General features: G+C 36.2%; 1 protein-coding gene across 2 annotated transcripts in view; it reads left to right on the forward strand.

The window, feature by feature from the left end:
- COL4A5 (collagen type IV alpha 5 chain) overlaps positions 1-24,335 on the forward strand; it is a 273,060-nt gene that overhangs the window by 187,380 nt on the left and 61,345 nt on the right. For both annotated transcript variants that reach the window (XM_025373371.1, XM_025373372.1), the window contains exons 32-36: positions 125-214; positions 1,005-1,154; positions 2,763-2,861; positions 4,211-4,300; positions 4,716-4,855. In XM_025373371.1, coding sequence (XP_025229156.1) covers positions 125-214; positions 1,005-1,154; positions 2,763-2,861; positions 4,211-4,300; positions 4,716-4,855 — 569 coding nt within the window. The remainder of the gene's footprint in view (positions 1-124; positions 215-1,004; positions 1,155-2,762; positions 2,862-4,210; positions 4,301-4,715; positions 4,856-24,335) is intronic.

Below are 24,335 nucleotides of genomic sequence, written 5' to 3' on the forward strand. Positions count from 1 at the left end.
GTCTAAAACTTAACAGTGCCTTATCTCCAACCCTCAACAGTTTTCTAGTTGACATCTTAAAACTTACTTTTTATGTTCCCTCAGTCAAAGAAAGGCAAACATTACTTATTGATATTCTTCAAAGGTACCAAAGGTGAAATGGGTATGATGGGACCTCCAGGCCCACCAGGACCTTTGGGAATTCCTGGCAGGAGTGGTGTACCTGGTCTTAAAGGTAATAATCAGGGTTTGCTGCCAGATGTATGTGAGAGGGAAAATTAAACATAGCTATATGTCAGTACAGAATATTTTTGTTGACTGTTTAAAAATGATCAATGCTTACTTGTGTTTCTATGTAACATGGCATTTAAATAGGTCTTGTTTTCAATTTGGTTGCATGCTTAGTTTGGATACCATGATACATGGTAAATGCTTAGCTCAAAATAACAAAATATAAGGATTAAACATTAATTTTTGTTGTTGTTGTTGTTGAGATGGAGTCTTGCTCTGTCGCCCAGGCTAGAGTGCAATGGTGTGATCTCAGCTCACTCCAAATTCCACTTCCCGGGTTCACACTATTCTCCTGCCTCAGCCTCCCCAGTAGCTGGGACTACAGGTGCCTGCCACCACGCCCGGCTAATTTTTTTTTTTTTTTGTATTTTTGATAGAGATGGGTTTTCACCATGTTAGCAAAGATGGTCTCGATCTCCTGACCTTGTGATCCGCCCTCCTTGGCCTCCCAAAATGCTGGGATTACAGGCATGAGCCACCGTGCCCAGCCAGATTAAGCATTAATTTTTTATATTCAGCCTCTATCGTTGTCAAGGAGTTCCAGAAGGAGGGATTGTTATCTGAGTGTAAAAATGTGTATGCACTCAAGTAATTCATAGAGTACATCCAAGGTGCATAAATGTTTTGAGTGGCCAGTGGCCTACTCAACTGTGAAACATATGAATAATCTTTATATGCATTAATCTTGGATGGATAAAATGGATATATTGTGTTTTCACACACATTGATTTTAGGTGATGATGGCTTGCAGGGTCAGCCAGGACTTCCTGGCCCTGCAGGAGAAAAAGGTAGTAAAGGAGAGCCTGGCCTTCCAGGCCCTCCTGGACCAATGGATCCAAATCTTCTGGGCTCAAAAGGAGAGAAGGGGGAACCTGGCTTACCAGGTGAGTGAATGAATTTATTTATGAATATTTTTCCTGGTGTATCTGAAGTTTAATTTTTAAATAGCATGGAAAGTGACTTATAATACAGAATTCACCAACAAAGGCACTTAAATGCATCAAATTTTGGTAATAAATATTAATTTTCACTTCATTGATACTATTTCACCAATCAACTTTTGTTTGAGTATTTTCTTTGTAGTTTCCCTATCACGAGCTTTACCTAACCACTAGTGAGGTTTTAAAATAGACTTAGGCAGCTAACTACTAGCTTTCTAAAAAGTAATACAGGAAAAGGATATATAGCCACAATCACTTGAAAAACAAATTTCAGTGTTTAGGAAATATGCTAGTCCTTTCATTTTTTTCTTCTTAAAACCAGATGAGGATGAATGGTACATTGTTGTACCACAGTATTTTGATATCCGTATCATACTTGGCTTTCAAATACAGTTCACTGTTATTCTATGTTGGCAGAATAAACAAGTATTGGACTATGAACAGCCAAGCTCAGCCCTGCGGGAAGTCAGTGAAAGTAGATCTAGGGAACAATTGTGTCCATATAGTTATTTTATTAGAAACAAATACAGTGTAAAATATAATGTGGGACTTTCAATTTTTGTTTTAAAAAAAACCTTTTCCTTTTTATAGAAGTCGTAAAATATGGATAAGCATAAATCATTATATAAAGCACTTAGCACCCAATCTATATAGAATAGCCTTTCAAGCAATATGGAATGTTAAAACTAGCTATATCTGTGTATCTGCAGCTTATAGTAAAGTTTGTGGCTCTTTTTATGTTCTATCCATCAATATTGTCAGTTCATGTGTATGTGTATGTGAGTGTACGCAGATGTTATCAGTTTCCCTATGAGCAGGATTTGTTGGGATTTTTCCTCAAAAAAGAATTAAAAATATTAATGCAGTGTTGTATGTAGTCAAGAAAGAGGCAGGGTCACCTAATTTTTTATGGTTGTTAAAATGAAATGACTTTCTTAGCTTACCCCTTGCAAGGCTTCTTTTCTGTTTCAATTATGCTTCCTGTATAATCGGGGCAGTAAACTATACTTGACCTCTACTATAGGCTTATTAAATATAGTCGGAATCTAAGAGATAACCTAGAGATTATCTGTCCTTATTCCTTATTTCTTCATTTCCATTGTAAGAAAATGAGGCCCAACCTGTTGTTGGGTGGGGGGAGGGGGGAGGGATAGCATTAGGAGATATACCTAATGTAAATGATGAGTTAATGGGTGCAGCACACCAACATGGCACATGTATACATATGTAACAAACCTGCACATTGTGCACATGTACCCTAGAACTTAAAGTATAATAAAAAAAAAAAAGAAAGAAAAGAAAAGAAAAGAAAATGAGGCCCAAAATAGGAAAGTTATTTCACTACTGAGTGCTCTGAATTTCTTGATGGTAGGTAACTAAAAAGTGAAGGATTTTAGTGTGAGTCCAGTGCTAATAGCCCATACTATATCATAATATCACCAGTTCCTCTAATTTACTTATAGTTTAACACTTGAGCAGCTTGCTTGGCCAAAGTTATTTCATGGATGAATAATATCATCCTAACTTGCCTCTTCTACTCATTCTTGGAAGGTATACCTGGAGTTTCAGGGCCAAAAGGTTATCAGGGCTTGCCTGGAGACCCAGGGCAACCTGGACTGAGTGGACAACCTGGATTACCAGGACCACCAGGTAAGTGTGATAGGCCATTTGTAGCAATTGCTTAGCTGACACTGAATTCTGGATAAATAATTATGTGTTTGTCATGTTTGAAGACGCTGTGGATTTGCTCATGGTAATAAGCTTGGGTAGCTACTGAAATATGGAGCTCACTTTTGGCAAAAATATTGCCCTTTGGCTCTAGTTTCAGCAGTCAAGATTTATAGGATATTTTGTCTTGATTATTCAGTTTCTTCTTTTTGTTGCAGCAGGGTATACACAGAATCAGAAGTGTGATCCAAATAAGGTGTTGTGTTTTGTTACATACATTGCAGAATATATAAATGAGACAATTATCTCATGAAGGCCTGAAGAATTCATCTTGTCCTGCTTTTTTTTCTTTTTGCCTTTGGACAAGTCAGTCATTAAACCATGTAAAACAGATGGCTATTGATTCTATTTTTTCCAATTTCTAGGCATGAAAATTTCACAAATTCTCTTGGTAGTCAGTTACAGCATTATTCCTAATAAAACTCTTTCTTGTTTCTTCTTCAGCCACTTTCTTTTTGTTTCCTAAGGAAATAAAGAGCAGCTGGTCCCCATTCTTACAAAGTCCCTTAAGTTCAGTTATTTGCTCTAGACTCCACACCACATGGCCTTGGTATAGTTGGAAAGAGAAACGCCCTTCCTAAACGCCCTTCCTATCTCTCCCTCACATCTTCTGCATTCTCTTTACCAAGTTGGAAGTCATTGTAAAGGAAAAAAATAAAATAAAGAAGGTTTAAGGCAATACTGTGGTCCTAGGAAAAAACCTAGATGACATCACAGAGCTCAAGCACTTATGTGCTAGGAAAAATGAACAAACAGAGCAGCCATGCCTGTTCAGGGTCACTACCCAGTATCTGTCCACCATCTCTAATCTCTCCCTGGCCTAATGTACTAAACTATATCATAACAGGTTACCACCTTTTCTCTTCCTGATCTCATATAATCAGGCTTTACATGAGAAGCCCATTTCTGAATCTTTTAAAAACAGACTTATTATATTGGATTTATCTGTGAAAATACATTAAGGGTAGTTGTACACATACAACAAATAGCACTTCAAGTGATTGGAATTGTTTTAGGGAAAGAAACAAGGTGTGCTGGTAACTTTTTAATTTTTTTTTAAGTTATATTAGGAGACCTCTATTACCATGGTTATATTGTAATATGTTCCCAAGGAGATGTTTTATGTTGGGTTCTATCTGTGGACCTTAATCATATATTAAAATTTAATCCATCTAATCCCATGTTTGTATTTTAATGACTACCCATTCCGTGAAACCAGACAACCCCAAAATTGCTGCATTGTCTTAATTTTACCAATTTGACTTTTCTAGGTCCCAAAGGTAACCCTGGTCTCCCTGGACAGCCAGGTCTTATAGGACCTCCTGGACTTAAAGGAACCATCGGCGATATGGGTTTTCCAGGTGAATGATGAAAATCTTCCAAATATTTAGTCGCATTAATGAAAGGTGGTTCAATATGTCTTTTTTTGTCAGAAAAGAGACTGGTGTTGATAGAATCAGACTGAAACAATATCTGAGGTAATCAGTGGGTAGAGCTCTATTGTAACACAAAGATTTAAAATGGGAATTAAGGGACAAAATTGTAGAAACCTTAAAAGTTAGAATTCACAAACATCTTCTCTCTAGCTATACCCCTTTTTATTTAAACTTCCTTTAAAAGTAGGCTTTCACATAATTCTGTTTGTGAGTCTCATTATTATCTAACTCAGAGTTTGCAGAGCTTTTTAAAAATCTTTTTGCTTGGTCATATGCATCTTAGATAAGCCACAAGTAAAGCATATTTTATAAAATATTATATATTATCTATTTTCAACAGGGCCTCAGGGTGTGGAAGGGCCTCCTGGACCTCCTGGAGTTCCTGGACAGCCTGGCTCCCCAGGATTACCTGGACAGAAAGGAGACAAAGGTGATCCTGGTATTTCAAGCATTGGTCTTCCAGGTCTTCCTGGTCCAAAGGTAATCTTTGGCATATACTTTAGGCATATACTTGAGCAGATAATGAAATTTTTTAATACTATACTCATTCCTAAGTTTTCATTAAACAAACTATAGAATGCCATATTATATTCTGGATAAGAGATTTATTCCTTTTCTTTTCTCTTAGTTGATAAGAAGATATGTTTTAGGGTTTGTGGCCAGTCCAAAGGAAAAACTTTCTGGTTTCTTTGTTTTTCTTTTATATTAATTTCTGGGTATACTTCAATAATCTCAATGCCTAGTTTTGTCTGATCTTGTTAGTCCATCCCTTTTTAGTGATGGAGTTGTTGGCCTTTGTCCCAATATTATTAACTAATTTGAAAAGACTTATAAACAAAGTGACAGTTAATGATAATGTAGTAGTATTCTTAACTGCATGTCTGAGATAGTCCTTTGAATACAGTTTTACAATTCCCTCTGCTTCTCTCTTCAATGTGAAAACTTTGGTAGTGTTTCTCAAGTAATCAAATTTAGAATTTGTTTCAGAGTCACTGGACTCAACAGGAATTTATTTGACAATTGTTTAGTTCCATGTCAAAAGGTAGTAACTCCTTAATCATGTAGTCAGACCACAGACCTAAAGAGTATTAGAAAAGGAATTTTGGTACTCAGTTTTCATGGAAATAGTGAAAGTTCCCACTGATATAAGAATTTACTGAATTATATGTAAGATAATTTTTCTTTTAATATTATATAAAAATACTTTATTTTGATCATCTAATTGATCAGTGTCTTATAAAGAAATAATCAAGAGAAGTTTCTACATGTTCATTTCAGTTTAACAATGTAAAGTTTCTTGAAGTGAATTTTAATTTTCTCTGTTGTATTTTACCAGTGACATATGAATATATGATTTTACTAAAAATAATATAGACATATTGAGAGTAAGAGTGAAAATCTTCTTCATGCCCCATCCTCTTTTTACCATTCCTTTCCTCATAGAGGCCCACTGTCAATAGTTAATATATAAATTTGAATTCCTTGTTCTATACATTTATATATATGCATATAGAGTTTGGGGTTTTTTCTACACATTGGATATATGTAGAATCATGGTGTGCATGTTATTCTATACCTTGCTTTATCACTTACCCCTTTTTATTTCTTTTTTCAATATATCTTAGACAATTTTCTTTGTCGTTGTACATTATATCTGTGGACATATATGTAGCTATTTATAATGTATAGTTTCATAAAAGTGAAATTGTTGGATCAAAGGATAAGTGCATTTAAATTTTTGGCTTTTTAAAACATTTATAATAATGTAACATATGAACTTGATTTTAAAATACAACCAGTATGAAAAGTTGTAAAATAAAAAGTCTGCTTTTTACATGTTCACAAACCCCAACTCCCCAGTTCTTCTTCTCCAGGGTAACCACTTTTAGTAGTTTCTCATGCATTCTTTAAGAAAAGTTTTCTAAATGCATTTATATGCATGCATATACAATATTTCATCAATTTTAGTACTCATTTTTTACATCCAAAAAATATCTGATGTTGGAATGCATCTTATTATGATGGAAAGCATATTACAATTAAAATTGTAAGTATTTTTTCCAAATTATTGATACATGAAATAACGCTGGACCTTCCAAATGTAGATGTTTTCTCATATATTAATTTATACACACAAAATTATACTTTACATCTGCTCTGTACCTAGCTGTCATCACTTAGTAAATCTTGACAAACTTTCTTTATCTGCCTATAAATGTATGCCTAATTATTTTTCATAATTATACAGTATTTTTCTGGGGGTTCACTATAAATAATTTAACTTATTTTGAATACTAAAATTATTTCTAGGTTCGTGATTACAAAAATATTTTGCACTGAAGATTCTTATCCATATTCTTACATACATATCTTAAGAATTTTTGGTAAATATTACGATACAATAAATTTGAGCAGTTGCTAGAACCCAGTATATATGTGCCTTTTCAATATCTATATTTACTGCCAAATTTTCCAATTAAGTAACTCTACACCTTTATACTTTCATGATTAGTATAAGAGATTTTCTCCTCATTCTACAGATATTGGGTGTTACCAACTTAAAATTTTTACCAATCTAATGGGTGAAAAGTAGTGTATCATTATTGTTTATATTTGAATTTTCCTGATTACAAGTGGGGTTTCAGCTGTTTTTAACTCTTTTGTAAATTGTCTATTTATACTCTTTGCCTCACTTTTTTAGGAGAGGACTTGGTTATGTATTTCCTACTGATTTGTAAAAGTACATTATAAATAGTGAAGATGCATCCACTGTCTGTTATATTTGTTGCAAATATTTTCTCCCAGTCAGTTGTTTGTCTTATAGCATGTTTACAGTGCATTTCATTATGTAGATGTTTGAAATTTTTATGTAGGCAAATTATGTACTCATTTATTTATTCATTCACAATCTATCTATTGAGTATGTATGATATACCAGGTACTGTTTTAGGTGCCGGAGATACAGCCTGAACAAAACAGACAAACTTTCACTGCCTTCATGGAGCTTATATTTAGTCAAGGAATCATACAATAAACAAAATAAATAAGTCTGTATTATGTTAGAACATGATAAATCTCATGATGAAAAGTAAAGCAAGACTTGATGATAGGAATTTCTGGAAATTGTTGTATTTTGAAATAGGTTACTAAGGGAAGATCTCTCTGATAAGATAGAGCAATGACCTCACTGCAGTAAGAGACTAAGTCATACAAAAACCCTGAGGTGTGAGCATACCTGACATGTTTGAGAAACATAAATGAGGCCATTGTGTTAAACAGAATGAGTGAGGTGAAACTAACCAGGAGATGAGATTAGATTGGTAATAGGGGAAAGATTATCTAGTGTCATATAGGTCATCATAGTAGGGGCTTTTTACTCCTGAGTGAATTGGGGAGCAAATGGAAAGAGTTAACATGATTGTACATTAATTTTAAGAACTATCACAACACTTGTTTTGGAAAGAGATCGTAGAGGAGCAAGGATGAAAGCAGGGAAACCAGTTATGATGATATTTAAATAATGCAGGCTAACAATGTTGATGGCTTAGATCAAGATAGTGGCAGGGGAATTGATAAGAAATGGACAGATTCTGAATATATTATATATGTCAAGCCAGGAAGATTTGTGTATTGAATATGAGAGAGAGGAATCAAGAATGACTCCAGTTTTTGTCCTGAGGAAATAGAATGCAGTTGCTATGTACTAAAATAGAAAAACTTTGAAAAAAGCGGGTTTAGTGAGAAAGATCAGGAGCATAGTTTTTATTTTATTTTTATTTATTTATTTATTTACTTATTTATTTATTTTATTATAGTTTAAGTTCTAGGGTTCATGTGCACAACGTGCAGGTTTGTTACATAGGTATACATGTGTCGTGTTGGTTTGCTGCACCCATTAACTCATCATTTACATTAGGTATTTCTCCTAATGCTACCCCTCCCCTATTCCCCCACCCCAGACAGGCCCCAGTGTGTGATGTTCCCCTTCCTGTGTCCAAGTCTTCTCATTGTTCAATTCCCACCTATGAGTGAGCGCATGTGGTGTTTGGTTTTCTGTCTTTGCGATAGTTTGCTCAGAATGATGGTTTCCAGCTGCATCCATGTCCCTACAAAGGACATGAACTCATCCTTTTTTATGGCTGCATAGTATTGCATGGTGTATATGTGCCATATTTTCTTAATCCAGTCTATCATTGATGGATATTTGGGTTGGTTCCAAGTCTTTGCTATTGTGAATAGTGCCGCAATAAACATACGTGTGCATGTGTCTTTATAGCAGCATGATTTATAATCCTTTGGGTATATACCAGATAATGGGATGGCTGGGTCAAATGGTATTTCTAGTTCTAGATCCTTGAGGAATAGACCAATAATAGGCTCTGACATTAAGTCAATAATTAATAGCCTACCAACCAAAAAAAAGTCCAGGACCAGATGGTTTCACAACCGAATTCTACCAGAAGTACAAACAGGAGCTGGTACCATTCCTTCTGAAACTATTCCAATCAATAGAAAAAGGGGGAATCCTCCCAAACTCATTTTTTGAGGCCAACATCATCCTGATATAAAAGCCTGGCAGAGACACAACAAACAAAAGAGAATTTTAGACCAATATCCCTGATGAACATTGATGCGAAAATCCTCAGTAAAATACTGGCAAACCGAATCCAGCAGCACATCGAAAAGCTTATGCACCAAGATCAAGTTGGCTTCACCCCTGGGATGCAAGGCTGGTTCAACATACGCAAATAAATAAACGTAATCCATCATATAAACAGAACCAAAGACAAAAACCACATGATTATCTTAATAGATGCAGAAGAGGCCTTTGACAACATTCAACAGCCCTTCATGCTAAAAACTGCCAATAAACTAGGAATTGATGGAACGTATCTCAAAATAATAAGAGCTATTTATGACAAATCCAGAGCCAATATCATACTGAATGGGCAAAAACTGTAAGAATTCCCTTTGAAAACTGGCACAAGACAGGGATGCCCTCTCTCACCACTCCTATTCAACATAGTGTTGGAAGTTCTGGCCAGGGCAATTAGGCAAGAGAAAGAAATAAAGGGTATTCAGTTAGGAAAAGAGGAAGTCAAATTGTTCCTGTTTGCAGATGACCTGATTGTTTATTTAGAAAACCTCATCATCTCGGCCCAAAATCTCCTTAATCTGATAAGCAACTTCAGCAAAGTCTCAGGATCATAGTTTTCTGATTGTTTATATTTTGTTGTTGAAACAGGAAATTCATCAATTGAGAGGGAGAGGGAGGAAGAGATAAGGAAGGTTTGAGGCCTGTCACATAGATTTTAGGATTTTTTGGAAAAAAAAAATCTTCTACTTATGAAGACTTCTACATCCTGAGATTAGAAAAATAGATTTATATATTTCTTACAGGATTTTCATGGTTTTATTCTATACATTTGCATTTTAATGCATCTGAATTTTTCTGTGTGTTGTGTCAGGTGAGAAACTAACTTTATTTTTTTTCCCTAATAAATATCCAGTTGACTGAGCCTCATTTGTTACAAACTCAATTCTTTACTCACTGGTATAAAATTCTATTTAAATTTTTTTTCCAAATTTGTTCATGAATTTTTTTTCTGGAATGAGTGAATTTTAACATTTTACGAATGGAACCAAAATTACCATAATAAATTGTCTCTAGATTTTTAATGGATGGTAGCAGAAAAATATGGTTTAATTGGTAAATGTCCAAAGTATATTCAACTCTACAAGCAACAGGTTAGCTTTTAGTTTTTCTGTGTGACCTACAAGTATATTTCAGTAAGCAAATTTTACACTAAATTTGGAAACTTAACAAAGATGATATTGTAGAAATATTGTAAAGTAGGCTGTTGTTTCTTTCAGATGGTATTATTATACCTTAAAATAGTGACATGTTGAAAAAATAAGATTTTTTAGCTCAGTTCTATTAGGTACAGGTGATCTTTGCTTTGCACAGTTCTGATATGCACAAATTTCAGTTATCATTACTTAACGCCAATCCACAACAGCATTGTTTAAATTTTAGTTGCTATGATATATTAGCTCTTCCATTTATAAATCATCATCTAAATAAGAGATGTGCATTACAATCAGTGGACAGTAATTTCACTTCTTTCAAATTCTGTCACTAATTAGTAACCATGCATCTGTTCAGTTTATGCACTGACAGTAAAGCATTTAGTTGTGTCACCTCCTTGTCTCCCAGTGGTAAACCACTGTGACATTTTACAAAAATGGATAATCAAAAGAGAAAATTAGCCAACAAAGAAGAAACTGCAGCAAAAAAAAAAAAAAAAAAAAAGGAAAGTGATAACACTGGAAGTAAGGTTTGAATCTAAAGTAAATGGGGTTATAGAAGAAATAGCCAACCATAGAAATGTAGACACTGCCACCATTTGAGAGGCTCTAGATATGCAGGAAGGAACTTAGTGAAGGCAAACTTATCAACATAAATTAGGAAAGGAGCACTGATGGAAAGGATGAAGATGTCACAGAGGAAGTGTTGCCATCACAAATTTCACATTAAAGGAACACTTGGAGATATTTTACAAGTTTGAAAGTATAAAGGTTAACGTGCCGGAAGCTGATCTCAGTTTAGAAACAGTGAGACAATTTCTGTGCCAAGGCGTAGAAAAGATGTGTGCTCTGTATTGTAAGTTATATGAGAAGAAGGGAGACACTGTTCAAATTATAGTATTTCTTTTCATCTAAAATGAAAGGGCTGGAGTAGATGGTGTCTAAAATTTCTGGAATTCTCAAATATAATGACTCTATGGAACTATACGAATCTGTAATGTTCTTTTAATATAGTGTAATGATTCTAACCTTCATCACTCCTTTTTAAAATCTAATCATACTACAGATTCATCCCTTTCATAATCCCAAATGGCTTTTATGCTGAAATTGACAAGTGTATCCTAAAATTCATATGGAAGTGCAAGGAACCCAGAATAGTTAAAGAAATCTTGAAAAGAACAGATTTGGAGGACTCACTCTTCTGGATTTCAAAACTTACTACAAATATGATACCAGCGCTGGATAGACATAGAGATTGATGGAATAGATAGAGTCCAGAAATACCCATACATTTTTGGTCAACTGATTTTCAACATAGGTACCAAAACAATTTAAAGGGGGTTAAAAATAGTCTTTTCAACAAATGATGCTGGAACATGGATGCAGCTGGAGGCCACTATCCTAAGCAAATTAATGCAGAAGCAGGAAACCAAATAGCACATGTTCTCACTTAAAGTTTGGAGGTAAGCATTGGGTATACATGGACACAAAGAAGGGAACAATTAATTCTAGGTATTCCAAAAAGGGGTAGGGAGTGGGGGAAGTGTCGACAAACCTATTGAATACTATGTTCACTACTTGGGCAATGGGAACATTAGAAGCCAAAACATCAACATCACATAATATACCCATGTAACACACCTGCATACGTAACCCCTGGATCTAAAATAAGAAACAAAACAAAAATCAAATGATTCTGGGAAAAAAGGATACCTATCTGCAAAAGAATGAACCTGGACCCCTATCTCATACTGTATACAAATATTAACTCCAACTGTATTACTGACCTAAATATAAGAGCTAAACCATAAACATATTAGGATAAAAAAATGACTAAATTCTTGTGACCTTGCATTAGGTAATGGTTTCTTTTTTTTTTTTTTTTTTTTTTTTTTTTTTGAGACGGAGTCTTGCTCTGTCGCCCAGGCTGGAGTGCAGTGGCGCGATCTCGGCTCACTGCAAGCTCCGCCTCCCGGGCTTACGCCATTCTCCTGCCTCAGCCTCCCGAGTAGCTGGGACCACAGGCGCCCGCCACCTCGCCCGGCTAGTTTTTTGTATTTTTTAGTAGAGACGGGGTTTCACCGTGTTAGCCAGGATGGTCTCGATCTCCTGACCTCGTGATCCGCCCGTCTCGGCCTCCCAAAGTGCTGGGATTACAGGCTTGAGCCACCGCGCCCGGCTAGGTAATGGTTTCTTAGCTATGACACTAAAAGCACAAACAACTAAAGGAAAAATAAATTGGGCTATATTAAAATTCATTAGGTAATGGTTTCTTAGCTATGACACTAAAAGCACAAGCAACTAAAGAAAAAATAAATCGGGCTATATTAAAATTTAATATGTTTTCTGCTGCAAATGATACCATCAAGAAAGTGAAAAGACAGCACACGAGATGAAAGAAAATATTTGCAAATCATATACGAGATAAAGGATTTGTATAAAGAATATATAAAGAATTCTTATAATTCAACAGAAAGCAAATAACTCAGTTTTTAAAAGTGCACAAAGTGAATTGAACCTAACAAACATATACAAAATATTCTATCCAAGAAAAATGCAGAATATACATTTTTGCAACTGCACATGGAACATTCTCCAGAATAGACAATATATTAGGCCACAAAATAAGTCTTCATACACTTAAAAAGATTAAAACCACACAGCATGTATTTTTTAATCATGATAGAGTGAAATTAGAAATCAATGGCAGAAAGTAAACTGGAAAATCTACAAATGTGTTTAAATTAAACAAGATGCTCTTAACCAGTGAGGCAAAGAAGAAATCACAAGGGTAATTAGACAATAGAATGTCTTGTCTTTTTTTTTTTTTTTTTGGACGGAATCTTATTCTATTACCCAGGTTGGAATGCAGTGGCGTGATTGTGGCTCACTGCAACCTCTGCCTTCCAGGCTCAAGCAATTCTCATGCCTCAGCCTCCTGAGTAGCTGGGATTACAGATACACACCACCATGCTCAGCTAATTTTTTGTAGAGATGGGGTTTTGCCATGTTGGCCAGGTGGTCTTGAACTCCTGACCTCAAGCAATCCACCCTCCTTGGCCTCCCAAAGTGCTGGGATTACAGGCATGAGCCACCAAGTCTGACAGAAAATATAATGAGACAAATGAAGATGAAACCACAACATACCAAAACTTACAGGATGCAGTGAAAGCAACTAAATGGGACATTAATAGCTGTAAATACTTACATTAGAGAAGAAACATCTCAAATCAAAAACCTAACTTTACATCTTAAAGAACTAGAAAAAGAAAAACTAAATCCAAAACTAGCAGAAAGAAAGAAATAATAAAGATTAGAGCAGACATATAAATAAAATACAGAACTAAAAAATCACAGATGAAGTCAACAAAACTAAAAGTTGTTTCTTCAAAAAGATAATAAAATAGAAAAAGTTTTAGTTAACTTGACTAAGAGAAAAAGAAAGAAGACTCAAATAACTAAAATCAGAAATAAAAGAGGAGACATTACTACCAATCTTACAGAACTAAAAATATATGAGACTGCTATGAACAGGTGTTTGCTAACAAATTAGATAACCTGGATGAAATGTGCAAATTCCTAAAAAGGCAGAATCTACCAAGACTGAATCATAGAAGTAGATTATATGAATAGACCTAAATTGAGTAAGAAGATTGACTCAGTAATCAAAAACCTTCCAATAAAGAAAAGCTCAGGACCAGGTGGCTACACTGGTGAATTCTACCAATCATTTTTTTTTTTTTGGGGGGGACAGGGTCTCACTATTTTGCACATACTGGACGGAGGGCAGTGGTGCAGTTATGGCTCATTGCAGCCTTTTCCTTGTGGGCTCGAGTGATCTTCAGCCTCCCAAATATTTTCCAAACAATTAAAGAAGGATTAACAGCATTTGTTTTCAAGGTCTTCCAAAAAATTGAAGAGGAAGGAACACTTCCAAACTCATTATATTATGCCTGGATTACCCTGATACCAAATCCAGACAAAGACACTACAATAAAAGAAAGCTACAGACCAAAATCCCTTATGAATATTGATGCAGAAAATCCTTAACAAAATACTAGCATACTGAATTCAATGGCATATTAAAAGGATTATATGCCATGGTCAAGAGAGATTTATTCCTGGGATGCAAGGGCAGTTCAACATACAAAAATCATTAGTGTAATACATTATCATACTAACAGAATGAAGTGTTTCTGTGCAGAAATACAGCTTCATTTCTCTTGGTAAAATACCTAGGATTGGAATTGCTGAGTCATATGATAACTCTTTATTTAACTTGTTGAGGCACTGTCAAATATTTTTTCACAGCAGCTGAATAATGTTTTATTTCAAAACATTTTACAAAGTTACAGTAATCAAAGCAATGTGGTGCTGACATAAAGATAGCAAATGGACCAATGTAATAGGGAGACTAGAGATAAAATCTCTGATTTGTAGTTGAATGGTCTTTGACAAGGGTGCTCAATGGGGAAAGGTGTTCAACAAATGGGTGCTGGGTAAAATGAATGTCCATATGCAGAAGAATGAAGTTGAACCCTTTCCTTACATCATATAATTAATTCAAAAAGCATTGAAGACCTAAATGTAAGACCTAAAACTATAAAACTCTTAGAAAAAAACATGGGGCAACATGCCTCATGATTTTAGATTTTTTTCAATAATTTCTTGGATATGACACCGAAATCACAGGCAACAACAACAAAAAAAACAGATAAATTGGACAACATCAAAATTATAAACTCGTGCATCCAAGAACACTACTAATAGAGTGAAAAGGCAACTCATGGGATGGAAGAAAATGTTTGTAAATTGTATATCTGGTGAAAAGATTAATTTCCAGAATTTTAAAAAGAACTCTTACAAGTCTATAACAAAAGCCATCAAACAACCCAATTCAGAAATAAGCAAATGACTTGAATAGACCTTTCTCCAAAGATGCTATACAAATGGCAAATTAGTACATTAGAAGACGGTTAACATCACTAATCATTAGGGAAATACAAATCAATTCCACAGTGAGATAACACTTCATAGCCATTAAGAAGGCTATTATATAAAAAACAGTAAATAACAAGTGTCGGTGAGGATCTGGAGAAGTTGGAACTCTTGTGTATTGCTAGTAGGAATGTAAAATTGTGCAGCCACTATGGAAAACAGTATGGCAGTTCTTCAAAAATTTAAACACAGAATTATCATATGATCTAGCGATTTCACTTCTGGAGATATATCTAACACAATTGAAAACAAAAATGGGGCCTAAACAGATGTTTTTGTAGCCATGCTTACAGCAACATCATTCACAAGTCAAAAGGTGGAAGCATCCCAAATGTCCATTAATAGAGGAATGTGTAATAAAATGTGGTATGCACATAAAATAGATATTATTTGACCTTAAAATGGAATAATATTCTGATACATACTACAACATGGATTAACTTTGAAGCCGTTATGCTAAGTGAAATAAGCCAGTTATAAAAAGACAAATATTACGTGACCCGAGTTATATGAGGTACCCAGAACAGTCAATTTCATACAGAAAGTAGAATGGTAATTGCTTAGGGTTGGGGGAGGGGAAAATAAAGAGACATTGGCCAAAGGGTACAAACATTTGGTTAGTTATAAGATGAATAAACTCTAGGGATCAAAGGTACAGCATGGGCACTATAGTTTAAAATACGGTGTTGTATACTTGAAATTTGTTGAGAGTAGATCTTAATTGCTTTCAGCACACACTGAAAAAAAAAACAAAACTGTAACTAGGTGAAGTGCTAGATGTGGTAACTAATTTCATTGTGGATATAAGTATAAGGTTTCAGTTTGGGATGATAAAAAAAATTCTGGAGATGTATGGTGGTGATGGTTGCAAAACAGTGTGAATGTTGTTTATGCCACAGAACTATACCCTTAAAAATAATTTAAAAGGTAAGATTTATGTTTTGTATATTTTGATACAATAAAAAGCCACACAAAATGAAAATATTAATTAGCTTGATTTAATCATTTCACAATGTATATATGTATCATAGCATCACATTATACTCTATAAATGTATATAGTTTTTATCAGTTAAAAATAAAATATTTTTAAGTGAAAAAATGAACAAAGGAATTGAATAGCTATTTCTCCAAGAAAGATGTACAAATGGCCAATATGTACATGAAAAGGTGTTTAACCTCATTAGTCATTATGAAAATGCAAAAGAAAACCACATGGAGATACCACTTCACACTTACTTGAGTAGGCATAATAAAGAGAGAAAATAACAAATGTTGGCAAGGACATGAAGAAATTGGAACCCTTTTGCATTGCCAATGGTAATGTAAAATGATGCAGCTTCTGTGAAAAAATATTTGACAGTGCCTCAGAAAGTTAAATAAAGAGTTATATGACACAGCAATTCCACTCCTAGGTATTTTCCCAAGAGAAATGAAGCTGTATTTCTGCACAGAAACTTGTACATGAATGTTCACAGCAGCCAAAAAGTGAAGAAAACCCAAAATACAAGAATGGCTAAACAAAGTGTGCTATCCCAGAGAAAATTGAGGAGAGTGAGGATCATCATGGTGGACAGGAGACAGGACTAGATTGCAGCTCCAACTTGGACAGACAGAGCAGCATACAGAGGCATGCATTGTGAGTTTAGTTCCAGATCAACTGCAACAACAAACCAGTAATCACAAGAGGATGCGCAGCCCCTCTGAAGGAAGTGGACTTCTCTTGCAGGACCCAGGAGACACCCCAAATACTGTGAGTGCCCCAAATACAGAAGTGGAAAGTAGAAATCCTTCTCTCCCAAATACACACCCCCACTGGAGAAACTGGAGGTCTGTTCATGGGAGAAGTTTCTGACCTCACCTGGAGCTGAGTCCATTTAGAGAGCCGAGTGAAATACAGGGGTAGAGGAAGTAGCAGGAAAGGCCCTGGGAGCTTGCTGGGTCACCAAGCAGGCCATTCCTGCCTGGCACCACAGGGATCCATCGGGAGGGCAGCCAGAGGAGTGGAGGAAAGCACCATAGGGAGAAGGAAGCCTCCAGCTGAACTTTGTAACAATTTGAACCAGGTGAGAAGCCTCCTGGCCAGAACTCGGGGGAGGGCATGAATCCAGTGTGCAGACTCCACAGATGGGGGAAAAACCAAGCCCTTTTCTTTTGCAACTTGGAGGCAAGTTGCCTGGGGCAAGTTCTCAAGCCCTGCTCACCCACCACCTGGAAACAGACTTGGGGCTGTTAATAGGGGCACAGTGGTAGTAAGATCTGTCCTTTGATGTGTGTGGGAGCTGGGTGAGGCCTGTGACTGCTGGTTTTCACCCACTTCTCTGACAACCTGCATGACTCAGCAGAGGCAGCCGTAATTCTCCTAGGTACACAACCCCATTGACCTGGGAACCTCACCCCCATCCCCCACAGCAGCCACAACAACACCTGCCCAAGGAAGGTCTGAGCTCAGAGGTCCCTAGCCCTCCCCCCAACTGTTGGGCCTTCTGTATCCACCCTAGTGGCTGAAAACAAAGGGCATAAAATCTTGAGAGTTCTAGGACCCCAACCTACCTCTGGTTCCTCTCCATACTACCACAGCTGATGCTCTAGCCAACCAGCCCCAAAATAGAGCATTAAACCACCAAAGATAAGAACCCTCACAGAGTACATTTCACCCCCTGCCAGCTCCACTGGAACAGGTGCTCCTACCCATGGCTGAGAGACCATAGATGGTTCACATCACAGGACTTTGTGCAGACAATTCTCAGTACCAGCCGAGAGCTGGATAGACTTTCTGGGTGGTTAAACCAAGAAGAGAGACAACAGTCACTGCAGTGCCACTCACAGGAAGCCACATCCATAGGAAAAGGGGGAGAGACTACATCAAGGGAACATCCCATGGGACAAAAAGATCTGAACAGCCTTCAGCTCTAGACCTACCCTATTACAGAGCCTACCCAAATGAGAAGGAACCAGAAAAACAACTCCGGTAATATGAAAAAACAAGGCTCTTTAACACCCTGCATCCCCCCCCCGCAAAAAAAAGTCACACTAGTTCACCAATAATGGACCCAAACCAAGAAGAAATCCCTGATTTACCTGAAAAAGAATTCAGGAGGTTACTTATTAAGCTAATCAGGGAGGCACCAGAGAAAGGTGAAGCCAGTGTAAGGAAATCCAAAAAATGATACAACAGGTGAAGGGAGAAATATTAAAGGAAATAGATAGCGTAAATAAAAACAATCAAAACTTCAGGAAACAATGAACACACTTATACAAATGCAAAATGCTCTGGAAAGTCTCAGCAATAGAACTGAACAAGTAGAAGAAATAAATTCAGAGCTCAAAGACAAGGTCTTCAAATTAACCCAAATCCAACAAAGACAAAGAAAAAAGAATAAGAAAATATAAACAAAGCCTCCAAGAAGTCTGGGATTATGTTAAGCAACCAAACCTAAGAATAATTGGTGTTTCTGAGGAAGAAAATAAATCTAAAAGTTTGGAAAACATATTTGGGGAATAATTAAGGAAAACTTCCCCAGCCTTGCTAGAGACCTAAACATTCAAATACAAGAAGCACAAATAACACCTGGGAAATTCATCACAAAACAATCATTGCCCAGGGACATTGTCATCAGGTTATCTAAAGATAAGATGAAGGAAAGAATCTTAAGAGCTGTGAGACAAAAGCACCAGGTAACCTATAAAGGAAAACCTATCAGATCAGCAGCAGAATTCTCAGCAGAAACCCTACAAGCTCAAAGGGATTGGGGCCCTATATTCAGCCTCCTCAAACAAAACAATTATCAGCCAAGAATTTTGTATCCAGTGAAACTAAGCATCATATATTAAGGAAAGATACAGTCGTTTTCACACAAACAAATGTTGAGAGAATTCGCCACTACCAAGCCACCACAACAAGAACTGAGGAAAGGAGCTCTAAAACTTGAAACAAATCCTAGAAACACATCAAAACAGAACCTCTTTAAAGCATAGATCACACAGGACCTACAAAACAAAACTACAGGTTAAAAGGCCAAAATAAAAACCCCCAAAATACCAAGGTACACAGGCAACAAATAGCATGATGAATGCAATGGTACCTCACATCTGAATACTAACATTGAGTGTAAATGGCCTAAATGCTCTACTTAAAAGATACAGAACTGCAGAATGGATAAGAACTCACCAACCAATGATCTGCTGCCTTCAGGAGACTCACCTAACACATAAGGACTCACATAAACTTAAAGTAAAGGGGTGGAAAAAAAGCCTTTCATGCAAATAGACACCAAAAGCAAGCAAGAGTAGCTATTGTTATATCAGACAAAATAAACTATAGCAACAACAGTTAAAAGAGGCAAAGAGGGACATTATATAATTCTAAAGGGCCTTGTCCAACAGGAAAATTCCACAATCCTAAATATATATGCACCTAACACTGGAGCTCCCAAATTTATAAAACAATTACTAATGGACCTAAGAAATGAGATAGACAGCAACACAATAATATTGAGGGACTTCAGTCCTCCACTGACAACACTAGACAGGTCATCAAAACAGAAAGTCAACAAAGAAACAATAGATTTAAACTATACCTTGGAACAAATGGACTTAACAGATACATACAGAACATTCCATCCAACAACCACAGAATACACATTCTATTCAAAAAGTCCTTGAACTTTCTCCAAGATAGACCATATGATAGGCCATAAAACAAGCCTCAATAAATTGAAGAAAATTGAAATCATGTCAAGCACTCTCAGACCACAGTGGAATAAAACTGGAAATCAAATCCAAAAGGAACCTGCAAATACATGGACTTTAAATGACTTCCTCTTGGGCTGGGCATGGTGGCTCACGCCTGTAATCCCAGCACTTTGAGAGGCCAACTTGGGCGGATCACCTGAGGTCAGGAGTTCGAGACCAGCCTGGCCAACATGGCGAAACCTGTGTCTACTAAAAATACAAAAAAATAGCTGGGCATGGTGGCAGGTGCCTGTAATCCCAGCTACTCAGGAGGCCAAAGCAAGAGAATTGCTTGAACCTGGGAGGCGGAGGTTGCAGTGAGCCGAGATTATGCCACTGCATTCCAGCCTGAGTGACAGAACAAGATTCCATCTTCAAGAAAAAAAAAGAAAAGAAAAAGAAAAGAAACCTGCTCCTAAATGAGCATTGGGTCAAAAACGAAATCAAGATGGAAATTGAAAAATTATTTGAACTGAAAGATAATAATGATATAACCGATCAAAACCTTTGGGATACAGCAAAGGTGGTGCAAAGAGGAAAGTTCTTAGCCCTAAATGCCTACATCAAAAAGACTGAAAGAGCACAAACTGACATTCTAAGGTCACACCTCAAGGAACTAGAGAAACAAGAGCAAATCAAACCCAAACCCAGCAGAAGAAAGGAAATCACCAAGATCAGAACTAAATGAAATTGAAACAAAAAAAAAAAATTACAAAAGATAAATGAAACAAATAGCTGGTTCTTTGAAAAGATAAATAAAATTGATAGACCATTAGCAAGATTAACCAAGAAAAGAAGAGAGAAAATCCAAAGAACCTCATGAAGAAATGACACAGGAGATATTACAACTGACACCACTGAAATATTATTCAAGGCTCCTATGAACACCTTTATGCACATAAACTACAAAACCCAGGACAGATGACTGAATTCCTGGAAAAATAAAACCCTCCCATCTTAAATCAGGAAGAATGAGACACCCTGAACATACCAATAACAAGCCGCAAGATTGAAATGGTAATTAAAAAATTACCAACAAAAAAAAGTCTAGGACCAGATGAATTCACAACAGAATTCTACCAGACATTCAAAGAAGAATTGGTACCAGTACTTTTGACACTATTCCACAAGATAGAGAAAGAAGGAGCCCTCCCTAATTCATTTTAGGAGGCCAGCATCAGCCTAATACCGAAACCAAAAAAGAAAACTGCAGACCGATATCCTTGATTAACATCGATGCTAAAATCCTTGACAAAATACCAGTTAACTGAATCCAACAACATATCAAAAAGATAATCCACCATGATCAAATGGGTTTCATACCAAGGATGCAGTGATGGTTTAACATACGTAAGTCAACAGATGTGATATACCGCATAAACAGAATTAAAAACAAAAGTCACATGATCATCTCTATAGATGCAGAACAAACATTCAACAAAATTCAGCATCACTTTACGATTAAAACTCTCAGCAAAATCGGCATACAAGGGACATACCTCAATGTAGTAAAAGCTGTCTATGACAAACCCACAGCCAACATAATAGCGAATGGGGAAAAGTTGAAAGCATTCCATCTGAGAACTGGAACAAGACAAGGATTCCCACTCTCACCACTCCTCTTCAACATAGTAGTGGAAGTCCTAGCCAGAACAATCAGACAAGAGAAAGAAAAAAAGGACATCCAATCGGTAAAGAGGAAGTCAAACTGTCACTGTTTGCTGACAATATGATTGTTTACCTTGAAAACCCTAAATACTCCTCCAGAAAGCTGCTAGAACTGATAAAAGAATTCAACAAAGTTTCCGGATACAAGATTAATATACACAAATCAGTAGCTCTTCTTTACACCAACAGTGACCAAGCAGAGAATCAAATCAAGAACTCAACCCCTTTTACAATAGCTGCAAAAAATAAAATAAAATAAAATACTTAGGAATACACCTAACCAAGGAGGCGAAAGACCGCTCTACAAGGAAAACTACAAAACACTGCTGAAAGAAATCATAGACGACACAAACAAATGGAAACACATCCAATGCTCATGGATGGGTAGAATCAGTATTGTGAAAATGACCATACTGCCAAAAGAGTCTACAAATTGGACGCAATCCCCATCAAAATACCACCATTGTTCTTCACAGAATTAGACAAAAACAATTGTAAACTTCATTTGGAACCAAAAAAGTGCTCGCATAGCCAAAGCAAGACTAAGCAAAAGGAACAAATCTGGAGGCATCACACTACCTGAGTTCAAACTATACTGTTAAGGCCGTAGTCACCAAAACAGCATGGTACTGGTATAAAAACAGGCACATAGACCAATGGAACAGAATAGGCAACCCAGAAATGAACCAAAATACTTACAACCAACTGATCTTAGATAAAGCAAACAAAAACATAAAGTGGGGAAATGACACCCTTTCCAACAAATGGTGCTGGGTTAATTGACTAGCCACATGTAGGAGAATGAAACTGGATTCTCATCTCTCACCTTATACAAAAATCAACTCAAGACGGATTAATGACTTAAATCTAAGACCTGAAACTATAAAAAATCTAGAAGATATCATTGGAAAAATCCTTCCAGACATTGGCTCAGGCAAGGATTTTATGACCAAGAGCCCAAAAACAAATGCAATAAAAACAAGATAAATAATTGGGATTTAATTTAACGAGCTTTTGCACAGCAAAAGGAGCAGTCAGCAGAGTAAACAGACAACCCACAGACTGGGAGAAAATCTTCACAATCTACACATCTGACAAAGGACTAATATCCAGAATCTACAACTAACTCAAACAAATTGGTAAGAAAAAAAACAAACAAAGAATCCCATCAAAAAGTGGTCTAAGGACATGAATAGACAATTCTCAAAAGAAGATATACAAGTGACCAACAAACATATGAAAAAATGCTCAACATCACTAATGATCAGGGAACTGCAAATCAAAACCACAATACAACACCACTTTACTCCTGCAAGAATGGCCATAATAAAAAAATCAAAAAACAGTAGATCTTGGTGTGGATGTGGTGATCAGGGAACATTTGTACACTGCTGGTGGGAATGTAAACTAGTACAGCTACTCTGGAAAATGGTGTGGAGATTCTTAAAGAACTGAAAGTAGAACTACCATTTGATCCAGCAATCCCACTATTGGGTATCTACTCAGAGGAAAAGAAGTCATTATACAAAAAAATATATATATTTGCACATGAATGTTTATAGTAACACAATTCGCAATTGCAAAATCATGGAACCAACCCAAATGCCCATCAATCAAAGAACTGATAAACTGTGGTATATATATATACAATGGAATACTACTCAGCCATCAAAAGGAATAAATTAACAGCATTTGCAGCAACCTGGATTAGATTGGAGACTATCATTCTAATGAAGTAATTCAGGAATGGAAAACCAAACATTGTATGTTCTCCCTGATGTGTGGGAGCTAAGCTTTGGGGATGCAAAGGAATAAGAATGATACAGTGGACTTCGGGGACTTGTGAGGAAGGGTGAGAGGAGGGGCAAGGGATAAAAGACTACAAATATGGTGCAGTGTATACTGCTTGGGTGATGGGTACACCAAAATCTCACAAATCACCACTAAAGAACTTACTCATGTAACCAAATACCACCTGTACCCCAATAACTTATGGAAAAATGTAAAAAACAAGCGAACAAAAACCAAAGTGTGCTATCCCATGCAATGGAATATCATTTGACAATTTTAAAAAATGGCGTACTGATACATGGTGTAAAATGGGTGAACCTTGAAAACATTATGCTAAGTGAAATAAGCAAGGCACAAAATAACCGTGTATCATATGGTTTCATTTATATGAAATGTCCAGAATAGGCAAATCTGTATAAAGAGAAGGCAGATTAGGTTTTGCTAGGGCTTGGAGGGAGTGAGAATGAGGAATGACTGCTAATGTGTACAGTTTCCTCTAGGGGGAAATGGAAAATTTTCTAAAATTACATTGTGATGATTGTTGGACAATCCTATGAAGATACTGAAAACATTGAATTGTACACTTTAAGTGGATGAATTGTATGGTATATAAATTATATCTCAATAAAGTTATTTTAAAACAATGCACATTATTGAAAATCTACAAAGTTTCTACTAATAACATGTAATGTTTTTAGTTGTCTTTAAATTACTGTCTTTATTTTAGGGTGTTTTTTAGTTCTAGAATCTTGAGATTTGATGAACAAATGGGTGTTATTTTCCTCACAATTAACTTTGGACACATTTTAAGTAATTGTATGTGCTGTGATTGCTAGAACTACACATGCTGTGCTAGTATGGAATAGCATGATTTATGAATCATTTTTTCTTTAATATTTTGAGCCACTTGTCGGCTCATTGGGCTGATGTTTGGAGCAATTTGCTATTATGCCTACCTTGGG

The sequence above is a fragment of the Theropithecus gelada genome, chromosome X (genome assembly GCF_003255815.1).
Source record: "Theropithecus gelada isolate Dixy chromosome X, Tgel_1.0, whole genome shotgun sequence".
In the NCBI taxonomy this organism is placed as follows: Eukaryota; Metazoa; Chordata; class Mammalia; order Primates; family Cercopithecidae; genus Theropithecus; species Theropithecus gelada.